The following is an 18,796-nucleotide window of genomic DNA, read 5'->3' as shown; positions in this document are numbered from 1 at the left end:
TCCTTGAAATTGAGTCTAGCTTTCTTTTTTGGTTGTTTAGTTGTTTTAAGATGAGTTAAGTAATGGATTGTGAACAACTGAAGTCCATTGGAACATAAAAATAAGTGTATTTTCATGTGAGTTCTTTGTGTTCTACCCCAGCATATGAAAGATGGCAAGATATTTTTAAGTAATATATTTTTGGTAAACCACTACCATAATGTTCACACAAGAGTGAAGCATCACTGTATTGAACATTTATTTGGGAGCTTGAAGTATTGGTTCCATTGTAGATCAATCCCTCTGATAACAATTTCACTAGCTTTGCAATTTGCTGTTTCAATTTAATATTGCCACTGGTGTTAGACCTGCTATTACTTTTATTGCTTAGATTAGAATTGAAAATATTGTTGTGAGAAAGAAGCAATATTGCCAGGATTTTATTGTTCAGCCACTTTTCTCCCACACGATGCCAGGTCCCTACAAAAGCACCGGCTTCTCCGACCATACCGTGTCATTTATATCTTTTATGACCGGCTCTCGGAGTTCTCCTCCAAGAATAGTAATGGTGATTTTCAGCGCTGTGGTCACAGCAGCTCACCACTGTAGCAAATCAAATAAACACGATGCTCCACTTTTGAAACTTGGCAGCGCATTTTAGGAAAGACAATCAAATGATAACTGTCTCAATTTTGTTTCTATGCCCCATGAAATTCCAAGATAATATATGATGAATGAAAAGGGGGAAGATTACTGAAACCATGAGGCAACTGTTAAGCTCCAACTAACATGATATTTTTATTGTGTCTGGATGATTTGAAAATTAAATTACTACATGTCAAATTCTTGGGGAATGAACACCACAAATTCCTTTGCTTTCATATAAGTAGCACACCATCTTTTCCTGATAGGAGCACATAGAACATGGGTCCTCTTGTTATTATTATTACAGTATTATAATATTTTTGTTTGTTATTACACATACAACTATAGAGCCGTAGTAGGCATTAGCTTCACATTATACACATTTGCTGCTTGGTATATACACTTTGAATGTTGCAGTTTGTAGGTAGAGTAAGTAATCGTAGAGCAGTCGTTCTAAAAGTGGAATCAGTGGAAACCTGGGACTCCTGGGGGACTGTCAGGAGGCCCAGAAGATAAGCCTCTCACTGTGAGGTATTGAGGTGCACCCTTCTTCCTTCACTTTCATTCTCTTACAAGTGTGCGGTGCGGAAGTCTAGAAACTACCTGGTGTGTGACGTTGCAACAGATCGAATGCAGAAGCAGGTGCGCGAGCCCGGCTGTTTTCTCTCCGGCCAAACACGAAAGGGGGTAGCAAAAATGTGAAGCAATGGCCATCGGTCCCAAAATGCTTTTCTGTTAGAAAACATACTTGTTTTCAGAAAATATGTGGCTGATATGAGAAGGGTTGATTATTGTTATTTTACGTGGACTAATGGATAGCTATTTAATGTAATGGGGTGAACACTTATGACCTACCCCACAGACACGCAAGCTCTTTGGGGTCCTCATAATTTCTGAGACTGTGTAGGGCCCTCATGATGAGAAGTTGGGGAGCAATTATTCCTGCCTTTTCTTTTTCATCCTCAGTTACAATAATAAGCATTCAGTATACTTGACATAAGCTCTGTCAGAATAACTTAAGATAACCTTCAGGGTTGTTTCTAATTCAAGTATGACTTTGCCAATTTGAACATTTAAATGATGGTTTTATTCATATAGTTTTAAAAGCTGTCCTGTCTGGAAATATTTTCTAATAGTTAACTAATATGTAAACTGGTATTGTCTTAATAATCATTATATATTTTACATATGTCTATGACATTTAAAATTACAGCATAGTATAAAAAAACAAATTATGGGTCAACATTTTTTCCAGATTGAATTTTTTTCTATTTTATTTTTTTAATTACAGTTGACAGTAAATATTACATTAGTTTTGGGACTATAGTGGAGTGATCAGACAGCTACATAACTTATGAAAATTACAACTTTCAGTACTAATTAAACTTTGTGTAGACCCGTATGCGTACAAAATCACTAAACTTCTTTGACCTCAATGACAATGGAGAGCGGTATCAGGCATGCTCGTCTGTTTGAAGGGAAAGATATATCAGGTAAATGTTACTGGCTGTGTGGGTTGTGAAGTTAAGTCTCCTTTTACCCCCATGACCACACCCTGGGATCCTGTCTGATCACCGATACCTGCTTGCAAATGAGCTTGATCTCAGAGGCAAGTGTCACTCACGTGCTTAGCAGTTTTCCTCCAGATGTTATTACAAGGCTTTATACGTGGAGAAATTCACTCAGTATCTCTAAGGCATCGTTATAAATGTAATACGATGAGCAAAGCAGCAATAACTACTGTGTAGAATTTAGAGTTAAGTAGCTAGAATTGTGCTTGATACTTAGAAAAACACCCAATGCAGTTTTTCCTCTTGCACTCATGAATAGGTGATTTTGAATTTGCTTGTGAGCAGTGATCACGTGCTACTGCAGCGGAGTTTGATTAATTATCAATACTGTCAAGTTTACGTACAGAATGATTTTGCTACCTGGAACCCATTTGCCAGGTTCACATCCGTAAGTTAATATGTCTGTGTTTTCATCTCCCAGGGTTACTTTCGATCCAGACTCCCTTTTTCCATAGTAATATGAAGGCTTAGAACTGTAATACATATCTCATGTCTACATTTTCCCCACGTGCGTCTCTTGTAGCTTCCTATTTCATATGACTAAACTCAATTCTACTTTTTCAAGTTAAATATTATATATATATATACATACACACACACACACATATATATTTACATTTACAGTGGCTTCAACCATTCCTTTCTGTATCTTGTCAATTGGTTAAACCATTTAAGATATATATACTTAATTCATAGCATGTGTAATGTGCTGTCTTAGGCTTTTAGAAGGGGAAAATGCAAAGAAAAATACAACATTGTCCTGACCCTCAAGAAACATAAAATGATCTTTCCTTTTGTGTTTCCACGAGTCTATTATTTTCCTCCTCTTTCTCTAGTTGGCTCTGTGTGATGTTCCCATAATGTGAATTAGTTTCACATCAAATCTCAATAAAACCAGCCCATCTTACTGCACCGTTATTATGAGATTGGTTGTGATCATGTTTGTGGAAAGTCTCGCAAACAAAAGCACCTTTTAGATAGGGGAGATGATAATTTTATTTTCCTGTCAACTTTTGAAAGAGCTTATGTGAATTATGTCAGAGCCATGGTTTTTTTCCAGACACGCTTAGTTCGGGGCTCTAATTAATAAATGTGTCACTTTGAACAATTTGCCGAATCTTTCTAAGGCACGCTTTCTCATTAGGAAAATGCAGAGTATGATAATAATACACATCTCCTAGGGCTGTTGTGAGCAGTAAATGAGAGAATCCAAGGAAAATGCTCAGCACAGCCCACACAGAAACACTGAATAAATTATAAAAAGAAAAATAATAGCTAGCATTTATTTATTACTAATTATGTACAAATCACTTTATTCTGTTTTCCTGGCGATTACCTAATCTACTGAGAAAACCTAGGAAGATAGTACTATTATAACTGTAATAATGATTTTTATCATAGTTTTAACACTTAACTAGCACAGTGACTGGCCCACAGTAGACACTCAATAAATATTGGCTGTACTCTTGTGAACTCCAGACCATAATTACCTTTGAGGCCCCAATTAACTCTATATCGTCAGCATTTTTGCAAGAATAGAATCTGACTGCCGTAGAGGAGTATATTTAAAGACATTGGATGGGGAAGGTCACAGAATCAGCAGAGGCCATGCCAGGAACAATCCCTAAATCACAGGCAAGAACCGTGTCTCGAGGACGTCTGGGAGCCAATGAATCTGCAGCAGGCACACCGGAGACCTCAGTGCCTTTTCCTGAAGTCATCGCTTTCAATAACGTTATCGGATAATTTATCTGATGGGCCTTTGGAGATTTGTGGTCAAGGTGAGCTGAACGAGAGACTATCCAGATGTACGCAGGACCACCGGACTCTCAGAAGCTTCCCTCGGGCATCAAGGGCTTCACTTGACCTTCCAGAAGATGCATGCACTCAGGTGCCAGCCCCCGGCCAGGCTACCTGCCACGCGTGTCTTCCCATGTCTTTTCAGTAGGACGTCATTAATGAACTAAGTTGTGTGGCCTGGTAACATGGTCTGCATTCCTGTGAAATAAATCGTAGCACAGTGACTGAGAAGTGGTTTAACCCTAGAGTGAAACTGGAATGTTCGATTCTCTTGATTGATAGGTGGCTCGCTCACTGATTGATTTTAGAGAGAGAAGAATGGAGAGAGAGAGAGAGAGACATCCATTTGTTGCCCCAGCTACTTATACATTCATTGGTCAATTCTTGTATGTGCCCTGACCGGGACCGAACCCACAACCTCGGTGTATCTGACACATGAAAGAAAACTACTTGCGATATTTGTTTGCGATGATAGAGGAAGGCATTTGAGTCACGGAGGAAGCTTTATTCCTTGGGCTGAGAGCCCACATTGGCAACGGTCCTTTACTTGGAGTCAGTCCATGATTAAGCGATGCCCAGCATGGTAAGTTCATTGGAGACGGGATACGAGTACCATCTCCACAGTTTTGGGTGTTCAGTGGACCACTAATGCCTGCAACTGCGGCAAGCCTAAAACACAAGCAGTCTCACTTTGGATATAGTCTTTGGGTTGGAAGAGGTAGCTTCATGTTATCCTTCAAATTTTAATAGATCATACTTTGTGATAGGTTAGGGAGCCAATAATCTGCTTTTCTTATTAATTAGGTCAGGCCTTGGAAAATAAATACGGCATGGGTTAGGGTCTCAGTAGACCTAAGTTGAGGGGGATTCAGAGAAAAACCAATTTTCTTTTATTTCTATATCATCATACTCTGATTAATGGAATATTCTAGCATTCACGAGTCCTAGCAATTCATTTACAATACAAAAGAAGGATTTCCCCTACTTAATCTTTGATATAGGCCTTCTGCATCTTTGAAATGATTCAAAATGTGATAGGATAATGTTCTTTCTCAGGGTGACTCAAGTCAGGCATTTGCTGCCAGACTATATATTTTTTTAATTATACAAGTTAAATAGGATGTCAGGGTATGGCTTCTATACGTAAGTCCCTAGGACAGTGATCTGGTTAATACACTAAAGTTTCTTCAGCTCAGACCATCTAAGGAGCTCGCCGGGCCTGTTGTCCATCAGGATACGTGTGTCCGCTGTGCCTCTGATGGTCAGTGGCTGCTGCTTGCCTCCATCGCAGAGCGGTGATTGCATCCTCACGGAAATCAGACAGTTGGCCTGACTTCACGCAGATCCCACGCTGACCGGTGCTCCCAGTCTGCAGAAAACAGCCAACAGTGTTCATCAGAGACGCTGGCAGGCGTTCTTTGTACCAAAGCATGTAATGTACTTTCTCCAGCAAAAATGAGCGAATGCTTCAAAGCCCATTCAAAAATCCGCCTTACCTTAGAGTATTTTCAATAAACTCCCCTTGGGCATGGCAGGTGATGGAAGTGAGGTGTGATAAACACTGGCTTCTCAATGAAGGTCATCCTTTTGATTAAGACCGTTACAATGACAGAAAGCATGGCAGGGTTCAGGATGTTCTATTCCTGGAAGGCGGGGAAAGTAAGCATGATTAATGCTTCCCACTACTCGGAGTTAATCCCAGTCTTCCCATTTATCTGTCTTCCCGTTCCCAGGTCTCCATGTCTTTTCAATTTGCATTTTATTTCTAACTGTAACAACATCTGGCAGGCGTTTAAATTCAAACGTGGGATCAGTTTGTTTTGAAGCCCTTCAGCTAGGAGTAATAGATGATTTCTTCAGCTCATTCTGTGAAAGTTTCTAGTGTGCAGTCTGTGCTTTGAAAAGGAAGTGTAGGAATTTCAGCTCTTAAGCCATCTCTATTTGTAGGAAGCCGCTCACCCTCAGTCTTTCACGTTCTTTATTCAGCTGGGTGTAGGCACAGTCCCAGATGCCGTTTCTACAAGCAGCTCTTCCTTCTAGATGACCACAGGGGGTATTTCTGCTAAGTTCCACCCTTAACACTGCATAGATTTAAACAGCTTTGTTTCCCCAACTAGTCCAAGAAACTAACAAGTTGTCCACAGACACCATTGTCAAACATTTCCGGTAGCAGTACCTCGATCAGCCCAGGTCTTTTTCTGCTGAGTAGGAACAACAGGCTCTCTCTGACCTAACCCGGTAAGACATCCATTTAACAACATTGGATAACACATAGCATCACCAGCAAAGCTGGAGAAGCATACTCTTCTGTTACATAGGCAGGGCAAAGTATGTTAAAAACTTGTATAAGATTTTTTTAATGAGCTCATCACTGCTAACTGCAATGAACGCGAGATTGCACTAAACACTACAATTACCTCTGTAATCACCACCTCCTAAGATATGGCTCGAGGCATCTTTTCTGTTATTGAACCAACAGCGTAAGATTCTGACTCTGAGTGGGTGCATCTCATAGCTTAGATAGCGCATCTATTCTGTAAGGGCACTGGGGAAGGGAAGATCCCAGTCTTACAGATTTTATGCTTAGAGATAAAGCTCTGTTTGGGTAATTTCTCAAACAAGGCAATCCAATGAAGGACAGATTAATTGGTTCACCATGTTAAAGTATTTTAATAGAAAAACTGTGGTGTATGTTTCAGAGAAAAAGAAAACAGGAAAAAACACAATTTATTTCTAGGCAGCTACTAAGGAATCAGAATGGGTTTGTGATTTATGCCCCTGGGTGCCCATCACTTTGTGGCCTTATAAAATCAGCCAGTTCACAGGCGATTGAACAGGATTGCCATTTACTTTGGGCAGCATTATAGTATTTTGTCAATATCAGTATAAACTCTGCATTCATGGCTTATAGAATGGTTTAAATAGACTTGCATTGCTACGTGGCCAAAGTCGTATCAATGATTTAATGGAGAAGTTGAGAAAATTCTCTGCTGATACAAGTCATTTAAATGATCCCTTAGAAATGTTTGGGGAAGGGGAAATTAAAAGGAAAAGTCAACCAATTCTAGTCAAGACTATGGAGTGGGTCAAAATTTGTATATTAGTGGCACTTGCTGAAGGATCAGATTTCCAGTTCAGCCTTTGCTTCCTTTCTGCCCTTCAGGACAGGAGTTTCTCTTACAACTTTTCTTTCCATCAGCCCTTCCCACTCACATTCCCACTTGTCTGTCAATTTTTTTCTCACCTAATTAAGGCCAACACTGATGTAGTGTCAAGATTTGCAGTTAATTTATTTTTTAGGCAAATCTTTGCCACTAAAAACTAGAAGAAGATAGAAGCATCCATACCATCTTCTGGGAAAGTGTCTTTTAAGGAATAAGAAATAGCTTTTTAGAGAGCATTGTAGTTGGGCAAAGATTTGAAGATCAGTGGTAGAGGTGAAACCAGAAAAGTTGACACTCGCGCTGCCTGTCACTACCAGAACCAGTAAGTACAGACAAGAATTGAATCTTTATGGGCACTTTATTCAGATACTATGTACCCTCAAAAACCATCTTAATACCTCACCTCAAGCCGATCTTTTTATAAAGAGAAGAAAGGGTAGGTAAGGTGTTAGAAAAAAGGTTAATTGGATAAGAGTTTTTGTGGGAGGAGGGTTTCCAAGTACTTTATCTGCTGATCAACAACTCAGATACCATCTCCATCAGCTGGCTGACCTCCTAGGGCACCAAGGTTGAATTGCTTGTTGACCTCCTGGACTTCCAGGCATTCACCTAGGTCCTGCATTCCAGTTCCTGGAGTAGCCCTTCCTACCAAATTAATCAGTTAATCCTATCAACTAATGGTAAATCTTTAAGTCTTGAGTTCCCCTATCAGATGTAGTTTGACGTTTAATTGTCAGCTTTGGAGGTAGCAATTAGGATAAGTATAAATGTATTATAGGCTAAATAAACAAGCTAACAAATTAATAAAAATCTTACAATCTTTAAAAAAAATCTAGCTGTAGAAACAGAATATGTTTGGCCATATATCGATAAGGCCACAGAACTTCAGTATAAAGAAGTCATATTTTTTAGTTTATCGCTTACAGAAATTTTATGTTTCTAAAGTGTTGTTATTCACATGTATTACTTCAGAAAATCCTATGTTCACAAGCATAAGAGGAGAAATAAGTCTGAAGGTGTTATATTGGTAGTATTACATTATCAGAAATAATTATTCCTTCTGCTTAAAAACAAACATTTGCCTAGATTTTTCAGACATAATGACACACATTTTTTTTTTGCCTATGATCTCCGTCCACCTTAAGATGCCATGCATCTGTGTTTACCTACTTTTCTAGATACTGTACAATATTTTGTTGTTATAGTAAGACTGTTGCTATGCTTTAATGCCAATAAAATTATCATCCATATTGCATTGTCATTTCTACTGGGAAGATACTTTGATTGTGTAAAGATGCTCATCCATTGGGGGGAAAATCATAACGTGCACCAGCCATCAGAATGGTAACAACCAGTACTCTAGAGTGAACTGTATTGGCGGTGTGTGTTTGATATTTTATTTCGCGTTTTCACGTCCATCCTGTCTACAAAATGCCCATCTATGTCTCCTGCTTCTGGTGAGAAGAGGAAGGCATTTACTCTTGAGATGATGCTCAAGATAACCGTCGGCTAACGTCAGTGTCCTGAGCTTGTTTTAGATGAGCGATGCTAAGCCATGGTTTTTGGCTGGTTAGGCGTATTAAATTAATTTTTCAACTTACAATATTTTAAAATTAACAAGTTTCCAATTAGGATGGGTTTATTGGTATGTAACCCCATTGTAGTGAAGGAGCATTAGTAATATTATCTTATTTTAAATGTCTATTTGCTTAAACGTATATAATGTTTTCATAGGGATGCAAAAGACTTATTTCAATTTCAATAAAATAACACATAAATAACACATTCATATGAATAATAAAAAACCATAAAAGCACCAGTTTCCACCTCAGTTTTCCTCATAGTCCTGTGTTCTAAAGAAAGTAGCTTCTCTTTTGAATGACTTTGGTGGACTTTTATCTTAAGAAATTATTTCTAAATAAAGAAATTACCTGATTACTGTTCTAAGCTTTTAAGGGAGTTCAATTCCATATTTTCAAAGCTTTAGAATACTCTAGAACATCTTTGAAGTATACATGCTAGAGCAGTACTGAAGAGAGATGCTGAACATTTGGAAATACGCAATCAGTCACATCATCCAGGCATTCCATGCTCATCAGTAGAAGCAGAGACACAAATCAGGATACATGTATTATGGCGGCTTCCCTTTCACTTTGGAAATGTTTTCTCCGCACTTACCCATTTAATTCAACTGTGACGCATGAGAATAAAGGGCATACAGAGTATATAGTTGCATGTGGTCACTATGTAAATACATTAGTATTAATATTTTTTGCTGACATTTGAGTTATGAAACTAAAGGTAATTTGCATTCGACATGCAAAACTACTCCAATGCAATTTACATGAAGGGTTATTGGGGGAATTGAATTAATGTTTAAAGCACTTAAAGGTGTTCCTGCCCAAAGTAAGAACTCACATGAATTGGGACAGATCATTAATTTAAAAAATAGGCAATTGGATATCAAGTGTTAACTAGAGTTTCTATCAGGAGAAAGGTGAGGGGAGCAGCAAAACTTGTTCAGCTCTTTTTGAAAATAGTTTCTTTTGAATGGAGAAGCAGCAGCAGTGTTGAGAGTCGGCTTGGTGCCCAGCTGGGCTTCTGTCACTTATTGGGAAGTTCCACCTGGCCTGATTCTTTGCCCCTGAAGCATTCATCAATATCACCCATTTCCCTTTGCAGGGCTGTTTGCTGCTTGTGAATTAGTTTTGTTAAGGTGACTGAGTGACTATAACTTTCCACCAGCACAGAGGATGTTTATTACTATATTATTACTGTGATTGGTGTTATTTTCTCTGTAGTCCTCAAGACTGCATGGCAAAAGTGTCCAATTAATACACACTTAAACGGATATTTCCAGATTGCATGAGATCATTTTGTTTTCTTTTAAAGCTGTATCCTCGCCACAAAGTATAACTGGTTGAAATTTATTTGCTAGTTGAAAAGCGATCCTAGGTGAAGAAAAAACAGAAAAAGAAAAAACAATAGTACTTTGTCTTCTACCTGGCTTTGGTAATTATCGTAGAATAAGATGTTGTGTGGCATCCACTATTCATTGTGCTTTCTGTTCGTAGTTTTGTACATCACTAGACTTATAATGCTAGTGCCATTCGCATTTTATTTTTATATTCTACAAATAGGAATTTTACTGGCCACAGGTGAGAGGGAAAAAATGTCTCCACCAGAATCTCTCTGGGGATTCTGTTGACTTCTAAGTGGAATGACTTTCAGACACTGAAGATGTTATTTTAACACAAATATTTCAAGTCATTTGCCAATTTTTGAAAAGTGAGATGAAAGGCTTATTCGTATTCACTTGCACAGACGGAAACATCTGTGTGTTCAGCGTATAACAGGTGTCCGATAGATGTGTTGGGTGTCTGTCCGTGGTAACTCTTAATGAGTTCATAATGAAGTAGTTATTTGAGTGTTATGTTAAAATGGTGTTTCCTAGAAATTGCATAGTGACAGTTTTCAGCTGACACAATTATGTATGCTTTGGTAAAATCAAATTCCATTTTAAGCTCTCCTTCAACTGGAATATAATTGACTGATTTAGAGTCTTTGAGAATACCACTGTAACAAACAATGGAGAGAACTGAAATATGCATGCCCATGAAACAATAAAGGCTCATCCGAAGTGTTCAAGTCATGGATGACAGTGAAATGAAGGATTTGCGTTCGAAGCAGGGGCGTCTGCTGGCGGTCGGTCCCAGGGATGCTCCTAGTTTCGTACGGCAGCTCCTTCATTCTAAAGAGGGTCTCTCAGAGGAGACTCATGGGACCAAACAAAACATAGGGGACTGTGAAATTGGAATTTTAAAATGCATTTTTTATTTATACCCTGCTTACTTAAAAAAATGATTTGAAGCATTTCAAATGGATGTATCCTCAAGCATCTTTGTTTATAATTATTTGCTATAAAATGGTATATTTTATTTTGTTTCATTTTTCCCTTCTCCTATTAAAAGTCTATACCTGCAGTGCCAAAAAAATGCCAGGGCTCTGTATTTATTTGTTGTGGATAAAATAATAACCCTAATATCCATGAATATAATTTTCTATGATGTTAAAAAATTGCATATTCTAGCATTAGTGAAATAGTTGGGATCTATCAAAATAGCCCTAACACATGAAATAAATATAAATTAATTGCTGTAAATCTGTGTTTGAATTAATATGGTTTAGTTCTAAGGAAAGAAATGACATATTTTAGAAAGGGTTAATGCTAAGCTGGTAGTTTTACGAAACTGTAAGAGTTTGGCCTACGTGCAAGAACAATGATTAACACATCTTGTCCAAATTCAGTTGAATACGAATAGCAATGACAGCTGTAATGACATTAGGAAATGACGGCTTTTCAATTGGATATTTCAAACTAACTATGTGGGAATTTAAAACAACTCTTCGTAACATCATAGACCTTTAAAGTGCCATGAGATTATCATCCAGAACTTTCTACGTCATTTACAAAAGAGGAAATGAAGGCACCGCGAGGCTGAGGTTTAATGCATGCAGTGCATCTTTTTTTAATGGGTAGAAAAGTGACTAAAATGTAGTTTGTCCGTCTCATTTGCCAAATAATACTTGTTCAGCCATTGAAAACATTTTCTAAATCTCACGGTATGTTGGTGTGTGTTTGTAGAGTTAATCGAGCCACACACTGCCTAGAAATGGGTGCAACATGATACTCCTAACCAAATAATATTTTCAACAAGTTAACACAATAACAGATTTACGTTTGGAGTTCCCATTTATAGTATTTACCTGGGATAAAAAGGAAATAAGGAAAAGGCTCAAATATCATATTTAAATTTTTTACTGTGCTAAAATATATATATCACACAAAGTTTGCCATTTTAATCATTTTAACTGTAAAATCCTGTGCCATTAACTATATTCACAATGTTGTGTAACCACCACTATCTTTTTTTCCAAAATGTTGTCATCTCCCCAAGCAGAAATTCAGTAGCAATAATTTCCGATTTTCCCTTCCATCCTTCCTGGTAATTTCTAATTAATTTTCTGTCTCAGCGAACTTAACTCTGCTGTATATTTGATATAAGTGGAACTGTACCATGTTTGTCTTTTTGTGCTGGCTTATTTTAATCCGTGTAGTATTTTCTAGGTTCACTTGCATTGTACCGTGTGCCAGAACTTCATTTATTTTTATGGAGAGCTGTGTTGTGTCTGTCTTGTGGCTTTTGCCTCAACTATCTTTTGTTTTTGGATAATTAATAGACCTTTTCAGTTATTATTTATTGTTGTATTAGCATCAGCTTTTGTTCCTGCTGTTAGTTAGTCAGACATTTGGCGGGGGTGGGGGGGGATGTGATTTCTGGTATTATGATTAGGAAAACAAAAATAGGAGTCAATATTGGACCTTTAAATTCATGTCACTTTTTCTCTTTAGTATACATGTATGTTTCAAACTATAATTTCATGACAAAGTTTAAATGATTAGTTAAATGGAATAATCAGAGTACACAGTTGAATCTTATAATTTTCTCCTTAAAAATCTTTCTGTAAACAATAAGAAATATGCCTCATAATACTATATATATATTCCATAGTATTCTATACTAAGGGAATAAAATTTCTAAAAATATTTCCTTGACATAAAACACTTGGAAAGGATCATTAATACTATGGGCAAAAATGAAAGATGAATTAATGATCACTCCCTATGGAGAAAGTTCATTCAAAGACCATCAGAAGATGGACATGGGAAAAATAAGTTCAGATTAAATTTTCTGCCCAAACTGTGGTCTCCAGCACATATTATTTTAGTTATCTTCTTCCTTGAAAGTTCAATGTTAAGGGGAACCCAGGAGAAAAATATTATTAAAGCATAAACATTTTTTCAATTAATTTACAGCTCACAAATAATAGATTGCATACATTTATTTTTTTATACTAACATGTGAAATGTGTTTTGGAGAAAAAAGAAAGTGATTGTTGGTAATAATAGTATTGGGTTTTGACAATTTTCTTCCAGATGAATTCAAGTTCTTTATGAAAAGGCTGCCCACGAACTATTTCCTCAACACTTCCACCATCATGCACTTGTGGACAATGGATTCTAATTTCCAGCGCCGCTGCGAACAACTGGAGAACAGCATGAAGCAGCTCTTCCTCAAGGCGCAGAAAATTGTGCACAAGCTCTTCAGCCTTAGCAAGAGGTGTCAGAAGCAACCGTTCATTAGTCTGCCGAGACAAAGGTAAGACACTCGTGGCAATGGGGGCACCTGAGAACGCTGGTTTCCCAGGGAGCTCTGCTTCATTCTGAGTGCAGCGTGGTAACGTACACAGCACCGTGCTACTTGCATTATAGGAAGTGATTTGAAAAAAAAAAAACGTATCTCAGGACTCCAAGTAACACACTGCAGTTATCTTCCAAAGAACAGTACAATGAGTAACACATAAGCCAACACCTCCAAATTTTTCTTTTCTCATTAAAATTGAAAAGTCATTCTAACTGGCTGTAGGTGGCAGTCAACTAATAATTGTGTCACGGTGAATACAAAACAACAAAGCCTTACGTTTATGTTGTAAGCATAAGAAAAAAGTAGGACTGCAATGTGAAATTTCTTAGTATGCAATTTTCAGTGAAAAGAACTTAAAGTTTATTTTCTTTGATTAGTGTTCAGAATACCATAAGCCGTATTCAACATGAATATCTGAAAACTGCTAGGGAAGTTACTAACAATTTATGTGAATGATGACAGACTATTAAAATACTGTGTTCGAACTAATTTTGAGAGGCATATTTTTTAGAATTGCTACTTTAAGATGCATTGAACAGTTGGTGCAATAAAAACTGCATTTATTTATTTGAAATCTGATAAAATATACATCAAAATGAAAAGCTAAGGGAAATATAGAAGAAGGGCACCACAGAAATATGCATCTGCACTATCTCTATTATAACATGATTGTATTTTGACTTGATGCTCAAACCATTAGGAGGAGTAATCTATAATTATAGATTTTTTTCACTGAAAAAAAAACCCTAAAAAATCGGTACACTTTCAGTTTTCTAAATCCAGTTTCAAAATAGTCATTGGCATTATTTTCAATTCATTGGATTTCAGGATATTCAAAATCTATATAACTATCACCACCATCTAAATGGAAAACATTTTTATGGTCCCCAAACAAATCCAGTACCACTTGGCAGTCAGTCACCCTCCGTACTCCCACACCCAGCCCTGGGCTGTTTACCCCTAGAAACTTGGCAAACTCACAGCTGTGCCTGGTCCAGGCATTTCACACAAATGAAATCACACAATACGTGCCTTTTGTGAATGGTGTCTTTCACTTAGCCTAGTGCTGTCAGGCTTTTCTCCTCCTCCTCCTGACCTCCCCCGCTGTAGTACAATTCAAAATAATATTATGATCATGGACTGCGATGAAGAACAACAAAAAAGGAACATTGGAGGGAAATGAAGTGGAAAGACTCGGCAGAGTCTGCCAGTGGGGGAGGGTAAAATAAGTCCGCTACGATGTAAACTATAGCCATTAACGGGCTTGGGGAGGACTGCCTGGCCACCAGAACCCTCCGGAGGGATGAGATGCAGCAGAGTTTGTAAGAAATACGAGTATGCAGTTATCTGCTGGAGCTCCTAGAGACGGCTCTTAAACTCGAAGACAGCGAGGGCTCAATAAATATTTGATGAATGCTCTTTGATGTTTTCCTGAATACTTTAGTTTGCCTTCTAGATGCATATAACAATGATTTAATACAGTATGCAGAGTGTTTCCTATTCTATACGAATCGAATCACCTGTTACAATATGCCTAGCATGCTGTTCTGTTTTGTTTCTCTACGAGCCAGACAAATGCCCTCTCCCATTCTTTCAAAGCGACCTGAGTCTTTGTCTTAGTCCCCTCGGCTGCTGTAAAAATACCACAGACTGGATGGCTCAAAATAGGTCTAGTTCTGGAGGTTGGAAATCCAAGAGCAAGGCGCCAGCTTAGTGGGGTTCTGTTGGAGGCCTCTTTGGGGCTGTGGTCAGCCCACTTCTTGCTTTGCCGCACATGGTGGAAGGGACCAGGGAGCCCTGAGAGGTCTCTTTTATAAGAACGGGAACCCTGCCCATGCAGGTCCACCCTCATGACCCACGCACTGTCCCAACACCCCAGCTCCTCATAACTCCGTCTTTGGGGAGAAGGGTTCCGACACATAAATGGTGAAGGGGCACAAACATTCAGAGCTCGGCAGACAGAGGTGGCCCCTGTGCATCACTAAGTCCCTGAGAAGAGCCTGAGGCCATGTGCTATCCATCCTTCTCTTTTGTGCCGGAGTCCTGTCCTTAGTGGACAGTAAGGCAGAAGGCAGGTAGACACGGCACGTGTTGGGGTATTCAAGCATCATTTAAACCCTGGATGCAGCGCACCTGTCTTGCTGAGGTTGCCACCCAACTTCCTCTCCATCTCAGGCATGTTCACCAAGTAGTTACAACTCTATACCACACACAAGAAAAATAGATGTTTCAACATTTTCATGGGAGAAATGTTTGAGATGGATGTTTACCATATCTGACCTGCAGGGATAATGTATAAATTCTTTTAACCATATTTGGTTTTTTCTCCATGGTTCCTTTTTATCCCGTCAGCCTACTTTTTTTCCTCCCTTTTTTTCTTTACTAAACATCCAGATGTTTTCCATGTTAACCTTCTCTCTTAATTGATCCTTTTTCTCTTTCATATGTTCCCTCTTCAAAGAAGTTTTTCTCTAATTTTGTGTTAATGCGGAGAGATTTGTGCTTTTGGAATCCCAGTTTACAACTTCTTGCCAATCTCCTGTAAAATAGGGCTTCGTATCTTGCATCAACTTTCTTTCTGAATGCATTAAAGAATCAAAAATAATGGATTTTTTATTCTCTTTCAATATTTTTACACTTTCAAATACATGAGATACCTAATTATCTTTCCAATATGTCTTTCTTATATCGTCATCTAATTCAAGCTGGCTTTTCTTTCTTTATACGAATAGGACCAATTTCTAGTAGACATAAAATCTAATAAAAAACCTGGATCCATTCTTAGTATGTCCTGGAAGCAGTAAAAAGAAGGTCTAGCAATGAGATTTGCCCTTGAAGGTAAATGTGATTGCCCTGGCATGAAGCTTCTTTAAGAGAGAGGACAATTCATCCTTGTTTTTTTTTTTTGGCTTTTGCTTTGTTTGCTTTTTTGTTCTTTTCTTTGTTTGCTTCTCTGGTTTATGTTTGTTTTGATAGTTGATTTTGTGAAAGTCTGTGTATTCTTAGAGCATATACATGATCATCCAAAGCACCATTTTTGCACAATGTTGAGAAAGGCAGTTTGGGAGACAATGGGCTTGGGGATGGGGGCAGTGAGAAAGCACATGCTGTTGCCAAGTCTTAATGGCACATTACATAAACCAATAAGGAAATGCAGTGCATAACACTAAATGCAGCAACCTAAGGTAAATATAGCTATTAAACACTGGGGGGAAAGCACATTTTACTTGGCACACAAACAAAATGGAAATGGGTGTGGATAAATTGCGGCATATTTTATAAACACTAGGCATAGAGAAATGGAGACTTGTCATTTACTATCAGGATATTTTTGTAAGTAATTTTTATGCATTCAGTAAAAGTGATCAGGGATTATAATTTTTATTTTGTACGACCACTCTGTAATTTTGGCAAACAAGACTGATTTATTGTGTTGTCTCTTTAATAATGAATACAGACTATAGTCAGATAAAGTGATTTACATATGATATTAGTGTATTTATTCCTAGAAAGAAGGCATAGATGAGCCATGGTTAAGCAAATTTGGAGACGATAATTCTTACAAGCTCCTCTTGAAAATCTATAATGAATATATTCATTCAAAATACAATGCCCCACATTTAGGAAAAAAAGATAGATTTGTTTATACAGAATTTTCCAGAAAAAAAATTAATTTCTAAAATGCCTTATTAACTTCGCGAAGTATACACTTTAATAATACTGTACCATCATTTTTATTCCACTTTTTATAGCATCTAGAATCATCCTTTGTTGTAATATCACCACTATAATCATCATAAACTGGTTGATTATTACCTCGAGCTGAAATGATTTCAGAAGGTCTTTGTTTTCTCAACTTAAAATGTTTTCCGAGCGCCAGGTACCAATCCTTGACAAATAATTCTTTTCATTACCGTATTTAAAAAAAATACTTGAGGATTACACTGCCTCATCTCTCTGAAAGTATAATTTGATATGACCCCACATATGAAGCGCTCATTTGTTCACTGAAACACACTATCTCATTTCTTTTTTTTTAACCTGAGCCCTGAGATTTTCATCCCCATATTTTGCATGAGATGGAAGGTTGCACTAACTGCATCCATTTCTGGGATGGTTAATTGGTCCATGAAGTTATGTCTTAGAGACAAAAACGTGGTAGAGCGCAAGGCAACAAACGGATGCTTTGTTGATGTTACATTCAGTAGCAGTGGTTTGTATGTGGACCATATAGTAAGAAGCAATACAAATCCCAAGACACAAACATTTCTCCAAATCTTATGATGTTATTGACAGTAAAATTCTTAGAATGGGTGCCCTTTCAATTTTCAGATAGATTTAAATCAGGGCTGAGAACCAGTCTCATTTCTATTTGAGTCACGCCTCAGAGATTTGACTTATATTATGGAAGAAATGAATACATGTTTACCTGCAAAAATAAATACCTCAGTTACTATTGGGATCGTGCTCTAGATTTACTATCTCAAAACAGAATTTCATCTTATAAAACCGAATTCTGTTGCTCACTAGCCTTTCCCCTGAACATATCCCCCCCCTAAAACGTTGGAGCCCAAGTAAATACCATAATGTAGGGAGATGTGACTAACTTAGAGTGGACTGAAATCCTATTCTGTGGGAAATATAACAGTGTGCACATAAAAGAGGAATAACAAGAGTGTTTTCTCATACTATCTTTAAGTCTCTTCTGTCAGCTTTCATACAAATGACATTGGGGGCTTCAGTGCGTGTATATGCAATTGGTTATGTCAAACTGTCACCAGGAGATATATTGATAAGATGCTATTTGTCCCAAACCCTCTTTCATTCTAAATGATTGTGCTAATAAAAAAAATAATTTGATGTTGTGCTACAGAGGAAGAATCAGGGACATCTGACAAACACTGCCTTTATCCAATCAATCCTGCTCAACTGAGTGGGAGAGAATCTCCTTTGGGTTGCTTCCATGATAAATGTAATCTAATGCGTAATTTGATAACACCATGTAAAGGCAGTGAGCGCTCTTTAATCTTCATAGTATGTTTAATATTATTTATGCTGAGGACAAAAAATAACCTCACCTCCTTTCATTGTTATTTTTTCCATACATGTATTCCTTGTATTTAAATGTGTGTATTATGCATATGTAAACACAAACACACAGCAGGTATGTACACATGTACCAAATCATGAAAATGGCATATGGCTGAAACCCAGTGTTCCTTTCCTTGAGCGTTAAACAAAGGTAACATTTCCTAAAATCAAACGACTTTCTAAATCAAGAGGGGAAGAGCTAAAGATGATCAAGATACAGACCAGCTCAAATCCCTGGAACACTGGAAGAAAAACTGACGAAACAGAAACAACAGCAACA

General features: G+C 37.7%; 1 protein-coding gene across 1 annotated transcript in view; it reads left to right on the top strand.

The window, feature by feature from the left end:
- BRINP3 (BMP/retinoic acid inducible neural specific 3) overlaps positions 1–18,796 on the top strand; it is a 218,643-nt gene that overhangs the window by 163,498 nt on the left and 36,349 nt on the right. The window contains exon 7 of the mRNA XM_037069481.1: positions 13,158–13,380. Within this exon, the coding sequence (XP_036925376.1) occupies positions 13,158–13,380 (223 nt within the window). The remainder of the gene's footprint in view (positions 1–13,157; positions 13,381–18,796) is intronic.

Source organism: Sturnira hondurensis, unplaced genomic scaffold (assembly GCF_014824575.4).
Source record: "Sturnira hondurensis isolate 20B ecotype Veracruz unplaced genomic scaffold, ASM1482457v3 Scaffold0018525, whole genome shotgun sequence".
Classification (NCBI taxonomy): domain Eukaryota; kingdom Metazoa; phylum Chordata; class Mammalia; order Chiroptera; family Phyllostomidae; genus Sturnira; species Sturnira hondurensis.
The sequence above is the reverse complement of the archived record's forward strand: the minus strand, read 5'-3'. Positions and strand labels throughout refer to the sequence as shown.